Source organism: Amblyomma maculatum, chromosome 2 (assembly GCF_055883805.1).
Source record: "Amblyomma maculatum isolate TAMU_Amacu chromosome 2, ASM5588380v1, whole genome shotgun sequence".
Taxonomy (NCBI): domain Eukaryota; kingdom Metazoa; phylum Arthropoda; class Arachnida; order Ixodida; family Ixodidae; genus Amblyomma; species Amblyomma maculatum.
In genome coordinates this window covers 115,034,091-115,052,019 of record NC_139345.1, presented here as the reverse complement: position 1 = coordinate 115,052,019, position 17,929 = coordinate 115,034,091, and the positions used below count along the sequence as shown (strand labels likewise).

The following is a 17,929-nucleotide window of genomic DNA, read 5'->3' as shown; positions in this document are numbered from 1 at the left end:
TGAAGTGTTGAGAAAATGAGAGCTGAGCTGCTCCGACGTTATTCTCTTTCGAAAAAGCCAATATTTAAAGAGAACCCTTGGCAAATTCTCAACAGAAATTAGGCCACTTGCATACAAATATTTCATTACAGCCATTTTAGAATTTACCGCAGCTCTATGGGGCCCACACACAAGTATAAATATTACCACACTGGAGGATGTCAACGCGTAGGTGCCAGGTTTATTTACAATTGTTATAGTTGGAAAACATCCTCATCAGCCCCTTTGCAGGCCGCCAATTTAGAGACCTTGCAGGCAAGAAGACATCACGAAAGAATGAAACCGTTTTACTTGATTTACCAAGACCAACATCGAATAAACAAAAATGCTTATTTTCAGTCGGCCACGCAGTGTCAAACCCGCTATTTTCATTCGAACACAACAAGCAATCTTTCATGTAAAACAAATGGGTTTAAAGCCTCATTTTTCCTTCGAACAATCTGTACCTGGAAATACCTACCTGCAAGTGTGGTTAAGTGTTCTCTGCCGTGTCTTGTGTTGTGAGTGCGTTCTATAACACACATCAGTGTTTCAGCATTTTACACTGTCGTAAATGTTTATTTTTTGCTTTGTACAGGTTGAATTTTCACGGCATCCTTCGCTCGACTGCATGTACACTGTATTCCTGTAGACTAGCTGTTCTAGCTGTTAGCTGTTCTAGCTGTTTGAGTGTAAGGCCTAAGGCCTTTCACTATTTTAATATTTTACATCATTTACACTATTTTAGTATTCTAGTTCCACTCCTAACTGAAGGGACTAACTGTCTTTTTTTTTTTTCAACTCCGGCGGGGTGGCGCTGTGGTTACGGCGCTCGACTACTGCTCCTGAGGATGCGGGATTGAATCCCGGCCTCGGCGGTCCTTTTCGATGGAGGCGAAAAGCAAGGAGCCCACGTGCTGTGCGATGTCAGTGCACGTTAAATTTAGAACCCCAGGTGGTCGAACTTTCCGGAGTGCTCCCCTACGGTATCTCTAATTTAGCCTGAGTCGCTTTGGGACGTTAAACCCCACAAACCAAACGATATCTTTTTTTTCTCAAATAAAATATTGCAGAACCTAGAGGTAACACAGTTAAATGGCGTTGTCTCGATCCATTAGATGTAAATTCAATCGGAAGACATCAGTGCGGTGAACATACAGCTTGAAATACCTCACAATATTTCGAAAGCAGGCCACACATATATACTTTTCGAAATACACGCTATTCTTCTTGATTCTTTGAAGCATCACCTCTCTAGTAACTATTACACAAGCTTCATTTCGATGCGAATCATTTTGCATTTGACCCTACGCAATGCAACGTTATCATGTTGAAGACAATTCTAGCGAAAATTTCGAATCGCAACCAACGTTAATCATTGTCTTGGCTGTTCTGCATAATTTATTTCTTGTGCTAGTTCCCCAGCGTGAGAACATTATTGCGCGGCGAGTACAATCATCAGGATCGTCGTAACTAAGATATTTCTGTAAAAACACTTTGTACACATCGCCTCAGGCCTGACAAAGCCTGACGTTTAGCGGGATAAAGCCACAACGAGCTCAGTGTTAATAGACACGGCGATTCAATGATGTCCCGTAACTTCAATCCACGCGCAGGAGCTCCAAATGCGCAAAGAAGCCCCCTGCTCAAAATTCTCGCGGCTCGTTTATAAACTGTGGTGAGGGCACACATCGTTCAGGCGGCAAAGCACTTTTTCTCTTAAAGAAGAGAAATGACCCGAGAACGTGGGCATAACGGCGGCAAATTCCCAGACTGGGCGCTTAACGTGCGGCGTGAAAGTAGGAGGGGAAGAAAAAAAAGACTGAAAAGAGGAAGACACCGGAACGATCATGCGGAACTGTCTTCACGAACATGCCAGACGATTTATTTTAAATTTATTTCACTGTTTTCTTCTTTGCGGCCTCACAAAACTTCATTACGTAGCTCCTGGGCGATTTGGCATTTAGCCTTGCTCCCTGGTTTCTGTTCCTTTTTTTTTTTTTTTTTTTTTTTTTTTTTCAACCAGCGCGCCTCTAATGTTGGGCGGACAGTGGCACGGGGTCTTTGGCGAACGCACACCGTACGGCGTGCATGCGACGGCGCCAGATTAATTCCGGTCTCGGGAGGCGTTTAACGAGCCCCGAGACATCGTCTGCTCATTGCGCACCGCAGGGTCTGCTGCTGACTTCGCAAAATATTTCTCTTTTTCCCTCTTACCCTCTTCCTCTCTCTTTTAGCTTTGAATGCAATTTTATTTTATCGGTAGTGTCGCTTTAGGGCGACTTTTGTTTTTCTTTTTCTTTTTTTTAACCCGTGACTGCTGGTAGGTCCCCGCCCCCTATACGCTTAATCGGCAACGACAAATTCTACACCACGACTACATATCCGTGGCCAAACAGTTCCAGCGATTCGAATTACTTCCTCGAAAGGGCAAAAGCCGCTAGCGATTTTGCAAGGTAAGCAAAGTATTTTTAAACGCGCCCGGTTTATACATTATTTTTTCTTGCATGCCTGGGGATGGCCACAGATCAAGGAAACATACACACACACTAAGGCCTGGCACATATTAAGAGTGAAGATCATACAAGGTCTATCGTCAAGCCATCCCGCTTTTGACTCTATCTCGTAAATAAGTAACCTCGCTCTCCAGGAGAAAACCTAGTTCCGCGGCGTTCTTTCGGAGGCAACAGAAAGCATGCGCTCGGAGAAGTGGCATTTTAGATTGGCCATGATTAAATTATGATCGTAGGGACGGCGCGCGGCGACGCTCATGCCAGCGTGTACTGCGACGGAAAGAATATGTCCATAAGCGAGATCATTCTGATGCGGCATCTAACGGTTTATAACACGGGCGGTGCAGTGACGCTCGGTCGCTTTGGAGACAGCTTTATTTTATTGCGGCGAGAAGGAATGTGTTTCGTGAGGCTATTCGTCACCCGCGAAAAAGCCTCGTTGTTAAGTTTACAGACTGCACGACGAAGCGAAGCAGCTCGTAAAGCTTTTGCTGCGCCACTTGCACAGCAATTCCAGATTGTAACTTTTCTTATTCCACGGAGACAGTTGAAAAAAAAAAAAAAAAAAACAAGAAAAAAAGGGCGGGGGGGGGGGGGGGGGGGTGTTCATGAATGCCGATTTGAATTTTATGGCAATTTGCAATGGCAGATATGCAGGCGGGCGATATATGTGCATGGTGAAACGTTTCCACCTTGTATATAGATGGCGCGTGTTACGTTTCTCCACCGAGAAGTGGGACAGCTGACGCGGCCACCGCATAGCAACAGGCAGAACCGCGAGCGGATCGGCCATTTCGACGCCGTTCATCGGCCGCGCAACGATTCCTCCCGCCGACAAGTCTCAGCGTGTTCCTGTGCGTGCGTGTGTGTGCAAAAGGTGGCCAAGCCTGGAGCTCGAGGGAAAGTGCGTCGCCCTCTCCTGTCTGCAGGAGGTGGAGGAGATGAGGTCGGAACACCTGCGATTGAGTCATTCGTCGTGAACCAACATGTTTGGCTCTCCCTTTCCTGTGAGGGTTTACCCTTTCCCCGTGAACTGGAAAAACTATAAAAAGCAGCGGCCGACTCCGCTGGGACAGAGACTACTTTGAAACGCCGTTGTTACGACGTTAGACACCAGCTGTGTGAGAGTGTCTGTAATCTCTCCGGGTCAGCTTCACTGCCCGTTTCTTCATGATGTTGCAGTAAAGGTTGTTTCGTTAAAAGACGCCTCGTCTTTGCTGGCACCTTTGATGCCGTCCGCCGTCCACGGAGCCGCCAGGCCAACGCTACCGAGAGGCCGCGCGCCGCAGCGGTACGCTACCCCGGCGCTCGCGACCCAAACCTAACAACTGGCGTCAGCGGTGGGTTGAGCACGCGACACCAAATGCAACAACTGGTGAACAGCGGTGGGACGACGACGACCAAACCGTAACCGTGGTTGGAGGGACGAGCCAGGCGATACCGTCGTCCAACAACTGGTGAACAGCGGAAAGCGGAGAGACGAGGACGACCAAGCAGTGACCGTGGTCGGTGAAACGAGCCAGGCCTGACCGAAGTGCAACATCTGGTGGGAAGAGCGGAGATGTCCGAGGCGTGACTCGTGAATCAAAGCAGCTCAGCGGAAAGGCGGGAGCAGTGCAACGAGCCCTGTGTGATGACTGGTTGCCTGCAGCGGAACGACTGCGTTGGATTCTTGGCTGCGAGGTTTGGTGAGTGCGGGACTTTCTTCTACTGAGTTTTGCCAGGCTTTTGTTAAGTAGAGAACAGAGCTGGTAATTGTGTTGTCGTTGTTGCTGGGTTAATTGCAGCAAGGCAATAGTGGGCAGTAGAGAAGGCAGCACTCGGAACAGCCATGAATTTGGATTTGAAGTCGTTGCGCAAACCGAAATTGCTGGAGCTTGCGGAGGAGTTGGGTCTGGATTTGTCAGACAAACTCAGAAAACCAGAAGTGTTAAAGGCTATTCTTGCGTTGGAAGCTGAAGATGACGAGCTTTTGGAATGCCTTGAGATCATTGACGAACGTCAAGAAGAACGTCACGAGAAAGTGGAACGTGAACGTAGAGAACGTCACGAGAAAGAGATGTGTGAACGCAGGGAACGTCACGAGAAAGAGATGCGCGAACGTAGGGAACGTTTCGAGAAAGAGGACGCCCGCGTAAGGAAACTGATGCAGCTGGAGATATCAGCACATAGAATGAGCGTGGAAAGGATTAAAGCTTGCAATGCCATTCAGTGTAACGGTTCAATACCGCGAGATGGTCCGCCACCGTTCCTCATTGCGGAGGATGTGGCCGAGTATTTGGCAGACTTCGAGAATGTCTGCAGAAGTAAACGTTTCGAGCGAGATAGTTGGGCGCAGGTGTTGGTAGCTCTTCTCTCCGCTGAAGCGTCGGAAGAAATCAAGCGATTGGTTGGCGACCGCTTGAAAAATTACGATGAACTAAAAGAGTCATTGCTGATACGATATCAGATAACGCCTCAGGATCTTCGGAAGAGATATGAGAGCGAGAAACATTGTAACGAGGCATACTTTGATTTGGCCTATCAGTTGAAAGCCGCTGTAAGCGAATGGCTAGACAGTGCGGAAGTTCCGGAGCAAATCGAACTTGCATCGGACTGTGAGAAACAGCTTGGGGAAGCGGCCGAGCAATGTGACCGCAGTAGCGAGCCGACCGAGGCTGTAACAGAAGAGCATCGTGTTACCTTGGTCGAGCCACTAGCTGAGACGGTTAGCACAGGCTTAATCGGCGAGAAGTCCGAAGTGACGCCGTTAAGCGAGGTGAACTGCATGCCGACCCAAGTAGCTGTAGGAGATACAGTTCCATCACATGAGAGTGGGGAACTGGTAATAGCTGAACCGCCTCTCAGTGCAGAAGCTTGTGTAGAGCGTGGCGGAGAAGGAAACCAGCTAGGAAATGACAGAATTTCGGTTTCCGAATTCAGCTTCATCGTAGAGCAGGGCACGCAGAAAAACGAAGTGCCGATCAGGGAAACTGCGCAGCCCGCGAGTTGTGATCAGCCAGGGCAGACCGACGAGGAGTGTGCGTCCGCTGTAGAGAGCGAGACTTGCGAAGGCGACAGCGAGCGACCAGAGCAGAGTCAGAATCGTTCGTGCCCTGATACCACGCTAGGTTGTATTCGCGAAAGCAACCCCAGTGCGAACGCGGACGTGGCATACATGACCCTCACGCAATCCGAAGCGCCCCAGCTGTCGAAGGAGCTTGATCGTGCGCCGGTTAACGCTGAGCGATGCGGCTCATCGGAGGACCCGTGTAACGTGAGTGGCGAGCCGCCAGAGGAAATGCCTAGCTTGAGGGCTGGCATGAGCGGTTGTTCGGATTTGAATGAAAGTGAGTCAAGCGATGCAGCCGCGGCGCCGCCAGAGGAAATGCCTAGCTTGGGGACTGGCATTAGCGGTTGTTGTTCGAACTTGACAGAAAGTGAGTCATGCGCTGCTGGCCGCGAATCAGACGCGGCGCCGCACTTTGACCACTTTGACGACACCGGTACCCTACTAGCTCCGGTTACCGCTAGAACGGTTACCGCTAGCTTGCCAGAGCTCGCGCCGAAAGAAAGTAGGACTAGAGTATTCAAGTCCTGCCACCGAAAAACGCGGAAAGGCAGGCGCGAGAAAGAATGTTGCCATCGTAAGGAGAGCAAACTCAAACGATTGCAGAAAGAAAGCAGAAGGCTAGTATTCAAGTGCTGCCACCGAAAAACGCGGAAAGGCAGACGCGAGAAAGGTTGCTGCCGTCGTAAGGAGAGCAAGCTCAAACGGTTGCAAAAAGAAAGCAGAAGGCTAGTATTCCAGTGCTGCCGACGAAAAACGCGGAAAGGCAGACGCAAGAAAGAATGCTATCATCGTAAGGAGAGCAAACTCCAACGATTGCGAAAAGAAAGCAAAACGCCTGTGTTCCAGTGCTGCCGCAGAAAAAAGCGGAAAGGCAGGCGCGAGAAAGAATGGAGCAAGTTGAGGCTATCCCGAAAAAGAAAGCGACTATCCCAAAGGCAGAAATGCGCCCGTGCCCAGAAAATACGTGACTGGTGCGCCAAGCGTAAGGAGAGGGATAGATTGTTCAGAAAGGTGAGCGACTCATGCTCATGCGCTTCTTTGCATAGAAACAGGAAGGTAAGGTTGTTCCGTGAAACGGACAACCGAAGCTTTAGTGAAAAGGGTGATCTCAATGGTAACACCGATGGCTGAAGTCGGAGCCCATGACGTGAGAAGAAGCCTGTATTCACTAGTTGGTGTTTTTCTTCCTGGCATAGGATTTTGAACATATTGCATTGCATTATTTTTGTTTGAGAATGACGTTTTTGAAAGCGCGATTTTCAAATTTGTGGACGCGTTCCAAGTGCTGCTAAGCTGCCCTTTAGTATAGATGGGGGCATAAGAGGGAAATAGTCTGGCAGAACTTTGTGAAGTTTGTGCCGTGCTTGCTGGCTGAACGGTTGAGTTTTTAGCGTGGTTGTGATGCTGTAGGTTGTCAGAAATCTCTCCTGAAGACAAGTTGCAGAGTGCCTTGGAAACCCGGACTTGCCAAGGACTTCTTCAGGCTGACTGGCTCAAGAGAAACAGAGTCGGACGACCCTGGCTAGCAGCAACATCCCGATCCCTCCGGACAGCGGATGCAGTCCCCTGCCCTTCGGGATCTCCCTCCCCCGGCGGGGCAGTCTGTTACGTTTCTCCACCGAGAAGTGGGACAGCTGACGCGGCCACCGCATAGCAACAGGCAGAACCGCGAGCGGATCGGCCATTTCGACGCCGTTCATCGGCCGCGCAACGATTCCTCCCGCCGACAAGTCTCAGCGTGTTCCTGTGCGTGCGTGTGTGTGCAAAAGGTGGCCAAGCCTGGAGCTCGAGGGAAAGTGCGTCGCCCTCTCCTGTCTGCAGGAGGTGGAGGAGATGAGGTCGGAACACCTGCGATTGAGTCATTCGTCGTGAACCAACATGTTTGGCTCTCCCTTTCCTGTGAGGGTTTACCCTTTCCCCGTGAACTGGAAAAACTATAAAAAGCAGCGGCCGACTCCGCTGGGACAGAGACTACTTTGAAACGCCGTTGTTACGACGTTAGACACCAGCTGTGTGAGAGTGTCTGTAATCTCTCCGGGTCAGCTTCACTGCCCGTTTCTTCATGATGTTGCAGTAAAGGTTGTTTCGTTAAAAGACGCCTCGTCTTTGCTGGCACCTTTGATGCCGTCCGCCGTCCACGGAGCCGCCAGGCCAACGCTACCGAGGGGCCGCGCGCCGCACGTAATAACAGCGGGCAGCGGTACGCTACCCCAGGCACTCGCGACTCAAAATGTAACACGCGGCTGTTTCGCTATTACTGGAACTATTATCCCGCATCCAAGGGTAAGTACATGGTGAATATTCTTGTTATGAAATCCAAGCGAGCTGCCATTGCTGAGTATACTTCTTTTAATGGTAGTATTTTTTCCCAAGTCCAAGTAATTTCACATTAAAAAAAAAGTAATTATGATTATAACTACTCCTAATTAAACTGTTTTTTTTTTTTATCAGGCCGCAACATTTTGTCTTCTTATTTCGAAGAGTTCTTGCGCAAATGGACAATCAGGGGATCAGGGAGAGCACACAAGACGACTATCCACTCAGGACTGATCATAAGCACAACAACATATATCCACAGAAGACTGACCATAAACACAACGGCCAACAGCGCGATTCTTTCAAACTTTCACAGCCCACAATTTTTGCATTTATAAACGGAATATCCTGCGTGATGGGCAGGTCTTGCAAATTATTTCGCGAATGCATCACTGAACGTAAAAACGCAGCATGATATCATATTTTCTAATCATCCAGTATTTAGCTTTTCATTTCTCGTTGCACCATTTACAGGCCGGTTATCCAAAGCTGACAGACTGAGTCAATACTAGTGAGGTCCTGCAACCACATTATGCAGCGCAAAGAAAAAAAAAAGAGAGGTGAATCTTAAAGTGAGCGTTCAGAGTGGAGTTGGAAAAGTTGTACTTCTGATGAGCAGCGAAGCTGGACAGGCTCTTTGTATTATTATTTTAATAATCCTGCAAGTGCAAGCTGAGGAAATGGTAAATATCGCAATTTCTTTTGTGGTGCAATTGCAAATCATAATTCCCCCCCCCCCCCCCCCCTCTCTCTCTCTCTCCCACCTCCTCTTTTCTTCTAGCTTCCTTTCTCGTCTTGTATAACCTTAGCCTTTTTGATAAGTGGTTCTCTTGATTCGAGTTTTTCTTTTCATCCTCATGCGGGACGACCTGTAGCCTATGTTTCGGGGAGGTGAGAAAAACTAGCAACGAATTAACTCACATATTTTTTTGCTTAGTCTCGGGGCATGAGGACTTCTTCCAGGGTACATCATAAGTAGAATATGAAACCTGCAAAAACTGGTAATATTGCGTGGTTAAAAGGCATCTGTAATGCCAAAGGAATAAAAATTTAGCGTTTCTCTACACTAAAGCATTTGCAAGCGTTTGCCGGAGGCATAACTCCGGAATCGCACTGCCACGACAGCCATGCGGAATGAAGCTCCCCGGCAGAGGGGGCCGACACCCGCTTGTTTCCGAAAACGTCCGAGCGGCGGACGCTGCTTCGTTGGTGAATCACGAATCGTCGCTGAAGTCGTGTAAGCCCATCGTGGGGTGCCGCAAGTGATGCTTGTCCCGGCGGAGCCCCTGGCGAAAGTTTAGTAAGCTTACGCGTATATCGCGGCTGTAAGGTCTCAATATTGAAAAGTGACAGTTGCAAATGGCCATAATTATTGCCGAAGCCTGTGCAGTCATCGTCAGATGATCTTAAGGTCGCTTCCAAATACCTCCGTTGTTACTGCAATAATCTCAAAGACGATCCCGAATAATATATGCATAAGTAACTCATCCAAAGCATGAGAAGTCATGAATTTAACGCCTGGTTTTGAAAGGTGAACCGAGTTTCCAATAAGTGCGTGATCGGCGAAAAGGTAAGAAACTACCAAGAGGGGAAAAAATCGCGACGTTTGGTGTGAACAGGATACTTATATATGGAACAATCACCGTGATCGTGACGCTATTCGATAAAAAGGTCCCATTTGTATTGTTCTTGCTTCTGCTGCTTGTTTTGAGCATTGTGTCGGGTGTTTGGGCCCCGTCAGGTAGAGTTCATCTGCCTTTTGCCCCTCTGTATCCGAGATATTATCTGAATAAAAATGAAATGAAATCAAATCAAATCAAAAGTGAAATGCCGCAAATCGCACATTAAGCAGCGTGAGGACATAAAAGCGAAAGTGGCTTCAAACTAACATGATGAAGTTTCTTCACGGTGGTACCTTATTTTTTTTTTCTTCTATTCAGCTTCACTGAAATGATTGGTATAGAGCGCGCACAGTTCACCTGGGCTCAACAAGGAGTGCGAGCGTTCCATTCATCCACGAGTATTTCTTGAAAGCTCATTAGCCTACGCCCGGAAAGCACAACCCGTACATGTCATTAGAGACCAAATCCGCATATGAGTAAAGACACGCTCAAGGCAGATGCCGATACCTCGTGGCGTAGTTCAATAAAGAAAAAAAAAATGGATTGAAAACGGAGTCAAATTCGGTGCACTTTGACTAAGAACTTGGCATTGATTAACCACTGCAACGAAAATTTATTTTTAAAAAATGAATGGAAAGATGGAAGAAGGCACCGAACGTATGTGAACGCAAGGAGCAGAAGGGGATATCTCATGTAAGGATATCTCGAGGAGAAAGCTCCGGGAGTACGAAGAGGTATAAAGTTCCCGTGTACAAGTTCTTGACTGTTCCAGGAATGTTGATAGGAGGAAATATGAAAAAGGGGAAGGGAAAGAACCGCTCCATGCGGTCTCAGCCGGCTAACGTCATCCATACGGGCGGCATCTTAGAAGTGAAGCTCAAGATGCGACCGCGGGAGCAGAGATGAAAGTTGTGGGTATACGCACCTCTTGCCGAAGCCGGTGCGGGCCGGGATGATAGCACGAACACCACCACCAATAGCGCGGCGAGTCGGCACCACAGAAGCGGTCGGATCGACGGGTACGTCGGCGGCCGCGGCGTCGTCTTCGGCCACGAAGACGACGACTCGCGGCGGCCCATGACGACGACGGGCCCGGGGCTATCCGCTAGCAGGCGGGCCGCCGGCCTCGCTGGCCGCACATCGCCGTCTCCGCATCGACCCTGCACGCGCCGCTTGCCGCGGCGAAGTCCTCCCTCTCCTATATCGCTGCCGCTGCTGCTGCTGCTGATGCTGCCACAGGGGCGGCTGGCTCTGGCAGCGTTGCTGCTGGCACACTCGCGCGCCGCGAGGGGCACTACTCCGCTACCGGCGCGCCGCCATCGGGACTCTGCGTCGAGGAGGAGGGAGGGGAAGAGCCTTTCGCCGGTTTCCGTTCCGGTTTCCATGGTTGCCAGCAGCGGGGACCCTGGGTCTGTCACTCTTGACGTTTTCGGGCACCGTCGAAACCCGAAACAGACCCCGCGGTAGTATCCTCGAGCCGGGGTGGGAAAGGTTCCCTGAAGGGTTGACTGAGACTTCAGCGGAACCACATGACGAATGGTAGGCAATGTGCAATCACTGTAGCCAGCAGGTGGAAGACGGGCTGAGCTGAAAAGAAGAGAGGTGGAAAGCTAAAGTCAGAAGGATAGAGAGGGGGAAGCGATGCAGTTCGGGAAAGACAGGACTCAATGGGAAATACGGACGGGCATCCTTGTCTCCCACAGTGCCCTGTCTATCCCGCTTTGCATATATTTAACCACGTCAAATCATCTAGTGCTAATTGCTAAGTTAGAAAAGGTTGGGATTTCAGAGGAATGAACGTCTCTCTAGACACAGGATCTACTTTGCGAAGAAAAGGGGGAAGGAGAGTAAGAAGGAGATAGTGAAGACGAGGTGTAATGATGTCATAATGCAATGGTTCACAATAATACATTGTCCGAACCTCAAATTACTGTAGCCTTGCCTGAAGCTGCGGTACATACTCAGAAATTTAGGTATTTTGCGAACCAGATGCAGACAAAAGATATTAGACGTGGAAGTCTTCTGAGCGGGGAAGAAAGTTCGTGCATGCATATGTTACTCAGTGTAGTCTATGTGCAGCAAAGCTTACTGTTAAAAGTGCATCCCTGGCTTCACCGCTATTCCAACGCAAGGTGCAGCAAGAAGGGCAGTTTTTAACCCGCCTAATATTTATTACACGTATGCACTGACTGACAATTCGGCTTACTAGCAGCATGACACTCTTCGCGTTCGTCACTGCATATCCAGCGAACGACCTCAGAACTTCGATTACATGCTGTGTTGCCTCTGAATAAACGTCGTGCTATGCAAACCTACATGTAGTGTCCTCGTTGGCCGCAGGAAAAACAATTGGATGGGCACGCGAAGCCTGCTAACCTACAACTCGCATGACCTGTGCGATGAGAAGCTTCCTTGTCGATTGGACCGCTGCATACCCGGCCCTGGGCACGACTAATTCGGAAAGGGCAGACACTGACAAGGCCTTCGCTAATTTGTACGAATGACATAGTCCTGCGCTGCATCAGCAGACGGCCACCATGCGTCTGCACTTGGTCAAAGCGTATACGACACAAACATTGAGTCAATGCTTTCCAAACGGGATATGTTGTACTCTTGCTGAGACGCTTGCACTCCACAGCTAAATGCTGCGTGTGCCGTCCCGGCCACTGCGAGTTAAGGTCAGTGGAGGAAAATTGGTTATGCTGCAGTTTATTTGAAAATCGGTTCGTGGTAACAGGCCTTAAAAGGTTCGACATCAAACTAGAATTTTCTTATACTGCATGCTGTGTTGCTCACCTCCCCCCCCCCCCCCGCCCCCCCCACTTACACACACTCGTTTCGCTGCGCTTCATTTAGCGCTTGTGAGTGGATGGATCTTAACATCGCAATCTCTGCCAAGACGTGCCCAGACGCTGACCCGCGTTTTATTGACTCTAAAGCTGTCATGAGATCTACTAAGGTGGGAAGTGCGCAAAGCCCATCATGCATCTCAGGGCTCATAAACGGAAACCCAGCTAACATTGGTTGCGTCTTTACATCAATCGTGATATATGAAGACGCCATCGATTCGGGAGTGCGGACGCTTCACCGAAATGCATGAAGCACTCCGAAGACTTTATAGGCTACGAAGAATGGAGAACAGTGATACGCAGTCGGGTGGCGCATGGGCCGATTAGGTTCAATTGCGTGCTGTGCAAAAATCTTGGCGTATAATATTGCCACCTGGTGGTTTCAGGTGGAGCTTGATAGACGATGTTAAAGACACTTGCTCGCTTCGTTTTCTTGCTGAGACTTGCAATAGAATGGGCTATATGAACCGTGAAGGAGGAAAGAAGAAGAACAACAACAAGAACAAGAAGAAAAAGTTGAGCTGCTGACCCCATGTCTCTGCTCTCTTACCTTTTCACTTAAATCACTATCTTCTTGACAGTTTTGGCGGAATTGCTTGGTGCGATCTCACTACCTCTCCATAGAGATCCAAATAGATACAGCACTTTTAATATACAGCCCCAGGTCCTTGTTCTAATCGGCTCTTTCATGCGTTATGCTCTCTACGTTTTCGTAAATGGGGTCCGCGACAGTTCTCTGAGGTGCCACGATATGTGTTGACTGACAAAACTTTTCATACCCTTAAACCAGTCTCAAGCGTGAAATTAACGTGAGTCACGGGCCGATTCTGTCTGCATTGTTGTAAGCGTACATAATATTCCCTTGTTTTGATCAATATAGATGCCTGCCGCTAGCGAAGCTCGAGCTTTCACTGTATTTCAATCAGTCTTGAAACACCAAATTATTACCGAATTAAGAATTAATATGACCAAAATTATTTGCTGATTTAATTCTTTTCACCGTTCATCGTTGGATCAGAATCGCCGTGTACGTCTTATCATCGGGATCAGCGCTTTGATGCGAAAGAAGGACTGGTATATTGTTATATTGTACCGGCGCAGGCCTCTCATAATGTAGCGCAATTTAAAGTCGATTGGTATGCAGTTTAATATTATTTTTTTATTCATCATAAACTCTACACTGAGCAACATTAAAGGGAGGAATTTAGTACTTAGAAATGTTCCCCACTGCAACATGACAGCAACTTTACCAGTGACTTATCCAGGACCTTGACTTTGAGCAGCGACTTTACCACTGGGAACAAGGACCCCCTTTTGCAATGCTACTGAGCTGAGATTCACATGCAGCTCCTTTTTTGCAGCGTTTTCAAGCTGCCTCACTAGTTGGCTCAATGAACATGATTTCCCGATTTTATAGAGTCTCAGGAGCAGCGATGCCAAAAAACAAACAAAAAATAACACATGTGAAGACCATAACAGCTGCTCTGAAGATAATGAAGGGAGCTTTGCTGTTACATCTAATGGTAGAAAAATGGGCCAACAAACGGACTCTGGTATAACAGAGGGGTTATACCAGAGCGGTTACCAGAGCTGTTATTCCGTTTTTCGGAAGAGGAAGCACATAATCGGATGCAAGTTGAAATAAGCCGCATTTAACGCACATCTTACGTTGACCTATGTGTACGTAGGTTTGAAACAAGAGCAGACCTGGAAGTGTTGTACATTTTTGTTGCTGTTGGCGTGTATTAGGTGCTAAAATAGTGAAGCATAAAAATTTTCCGTTTTAGTCTCGTCAGAATATTCCTGTGGATGGCGGAGTGGCGGAGCCTACATTTCAATCAGTTCATGAATTCTCGTAGTTCTGAAAGAAAAGGAAAACTTTACATTGCCCTCATCTGCGTGTGCTCAATTTCTAACGACAATTTGTTTTTTTCATAGTAATTTCAGTTATAGAAAGTTATATCGCGGTAACGTCAGGAAAGTTGTGCCGTGCCAGAGATTATTTTGATGTATTTTACTCTTACCGGGACGCTGTCCTTTCCTTTTTTCTTATTGGTGACCTAACGCCATGACATGTGCTAGGGAGAATATAAAATCTTTAGAACGAAAGCATAAAAGTAGTTCTGTGGTAATTTACGACCTAACGTTGTTTTCCTTAAAAGTGCTAAATAGTTTGTGGAAGTGCAATTAGGAAGTGTAATCAGCAAATCTATGGCACCGCCTTTATTCTGCGGCCGAATAAGCTAGCGGTAATAAAGTGCACTCTCCTAATTTATAGATAAAGTCTTGAATTTTGAATTTTCAGTCTTGGCTTTCAATCACTATTGGCTTCACGATTGTGATACATTCCTTGTTTAACAGTTGCAAACAGGACTCATGGTCTGGGGCGAGATGACGAAAAGAAGAAAGAAGCATTTTAACTCAGATGTAGGGTGGGTATAAATTCGTGCCCAGAACAGTAGACGAGGTAACATTTGAAGAAGATGGCCTGAAGAAAACGTTTTCTGACAGCGAGCTGAGCTTTCAAACTGCGCCCATGAGGCGGGTGAAACGCACTGAGCGGCCACCCCCACGCCAAGACCACCGCTCTATGTGAAGCTCTATGAACAGAACAAACTAAGCATACTCGGGATAATTACGCGTATGCAGGACAGATATACCATAATACTCTTACCATTAGCAATAACATAGATGTAGCCACTACTATACTTTCTTCGATGGTTCATTTATTTATTGATACTCTAACCCATGAACGAGCTTTTTAGCAAAATCAGCACACACAACACAAGATACACCTTGGCGTCAAATATTTGGGGGAAAAATGAAGGCCGCAAATGAATAATAAACAAGCAAAATTATTCAGCTATAAAGAACGGATTCAATGAAAGTAGTGTAAACGAGGAGTAGTTATGAAAGCACACGAAGATTTCGGCGTTTTAGTAAGAACATGTATCGAATCATAAGTGAATAAATACCACTAATCACATTAAGTCCATGTTATTTATTCTGAAGAAGATGAGGGTTAGGAACGCAACAGCATGATAGCTGTAGGCCCTAATGCTCCATAAAACCTCAAATATCTACTACTACTAATGCTGCTGCTATTACTACTACTATTATTACTGCTACTACTACTACTACTACTACTACTACTACTATTACTACTGCTACTACTACTCCGGCTGCTACTACTACCACCACTACTACTACTACCACTATTACTATTAATACTACAACTACTACTACCCCTAACACTACTGCTACGGCTGCTGGTGCTGCCACCACAGCGGCTACTACTACTACTACTACTACTACGACGACGACTGTTGCTACTGCTGCTGCTTCTACGGCTACTGCTACTACCACTACTACTACTGCTACCACTGCTGCTGCAGCTGCTGCTGTCTGATACCACCACTACTTCTACTGCTACAACTGCTACTATATTTCTCCTCCTCCTCCTCCTCCTGCAACTACTACTACTACTGCTACTACTACTACTACTACTACTGCTACTGCTACTGCTGCTGCTGCTGCTGCTGCTGCTTCTACTGCTACTTCCACTACTACTACTGCTATCACTATACTGCCACCACTGCTGCTGCTACTGCTATTACCACTACTACTACTGCTACCACTATACTGCTACCACTGCTGCTGCTGCTTCCTGCTACCACCACTACTACTACTGCTACAACTGCTACTATATTTCTCCTCCTCCTCCTCCTCCTCCTCCTCCTACTACTACTACTACTACTACTACTACTACTACTACTAAACGAGGGCGTTACTAGCGGCCGTCTGTGTGACTGCTAACCATATTGCTGTACTCATGCAGGCATTTATAGCCCCGGTTCCGTCGACCGGCGCAGGACCATCTTACCCAACGTAGCACGTACGCTGCATTCTGAAACGTGGCCGCAGAATAATCTGTGCAAGTAATTAACCAGGAAAATCGCGCATGCGCGGAAGGCTCACGATGCCCCTCCAGCAACCTGATAAAAGGAGCCAGCGACAACCATGGACACATCAGAGCGGGGCTGGCAGCCGTCTTTGCGACTGCTAACCATATTGCTGTACTTATGTAGGTGGGCACACACATTCGTGTGTAAGCTGATTTCATTGTACTTTACGGTTGCTGCACTGCTCTGGTGCCTCTTGTTATTTGTGAAGCATTTGCGGAAAACTTGTTAAAATGAGGGACGACGGGCTACACACCTTGACAACTTTGCCAAGACACTCGCAGACGAGGCTCCCAAAAGGATTAAAGAAGTTACTAAGGTTCTAGTGGAAATGCCTTCTAAATTTATGGAGGTCATGACTGAAATCAAGGTCACAGTAAACAAGTTGAACTCATCTAGCGATGCTGTACAGACTGAAATAGCAGCAGTGAAGGAATCAATAGGTTTCATGAACCCAGCCTTGGAGGTCTTCAGCACAGAAGTTGAAACGATGAAGCTAGAACTCACAGAAATAAAGGAGAACAATCTGGAATTTTGGGCAAAAACAAGAAGCTGACAACCGAAGTGAAGGAACTAAAAACACAACTGGTTGAACTGAAGCAATACAGCAGAGGGAATAACATCGAATTGAAAGGATCCCTGAAACTGATAAAGGGAACCTCAGCAGCATGATGACTCAGATAACTTCACCTACAGGTTGAGGTTTCTCTTGAGAAAATTGACGTGATACGCAGTGTTCCAACCAAGTCAAAGGTATCTTCCAATGCAATTGTGAAGTTTAAGTCAAGGTCCCCTCGTGAAATAATCTTGTGAAAAAAAAGCAGGCTAAATACTTTCGTGCTTGGCTTCCCAGAGAACAGTCCCGTTTTTGTCAACGAACATTTTTGTCCGGAAAAAAAATTTTGCTCGGCAAACCTATTGGAGCAAACGTGACAGAGGCTGGAAGTTCGCATGGGTGTCTGAAGGCAAAATCTTGATGAGAGAAACTGAAAGCTCGAAAGTAATGCACATACCTTGTGAAGATGACCCGGAAAAAAAATGTTTGATTGCCAATGCTCTTGTGTTCTTAGTACCTGTTTGCTCTTGCAATCTCTTTCGCCATAGAAGAAGATAACCTGTTAAGGAGCGACAAAAAATACGTGAATATTTTACTCTAATATCCACAGTGTGAGGAAAAACCGGAACCTTCTAGTGGCATCTTTGAGGAGATATTCCCAATCTTTTGATATTGTAGCACTTACAGAAACCTGGCTGCAAAAAGATGAGAAAGTTATGCTTCCCGACTATGTTATGCTATCTCATCCGAGAGAATCAAAAACCCTTGGTGGTGGTGTTGCCTTTTTTCTCAGAAATGATCTACCTTTAAGTAAAGCAGATATCTCCGCGAATTGGGTCTTCGCGCCATTATTTACATCATGGTCTACCTTTCTCATTTTTGGCACCAGTCACCCTCAGTCATACAGACATAGAAACACTGTTCATAAAGCTGCCCGATTCATTCACTGTTGGGGTTATTTACTGTCCACCAAATACACGCCTTTTGTCCTTTCTTGATAAACTGGAAGGGATTTTTGAAACGCTTACTACACACTCAGAA

General features: G+C 47.2%; 1 protein-coding gene across 1 annotated transcript in view; it reads right to left on the bottom strand.

Moving 5' to 3' along the window:
• Positions 1-10,793, bottom strand: part of LOC146199618 (chondroitin sulfate proteoglycan 4-like) — a 184,479-nt gene extending 173,686 nt beyond the window's left edge. The window contains exon 1 of the mRNA XM_084595140.1: positions 10,447-10,793. Coding sequence (XP_084451266.1) covers positions 10,447-10,600 — 154 coding nt within the window. The 5' untranslated portion in view covers positions 10,601-10,793. The remainder of the gene's footprint in view (positions 1-10,446) is intronic.
• Positions 10,794-17,929: the final 7,136 nt, after the last annotated feature.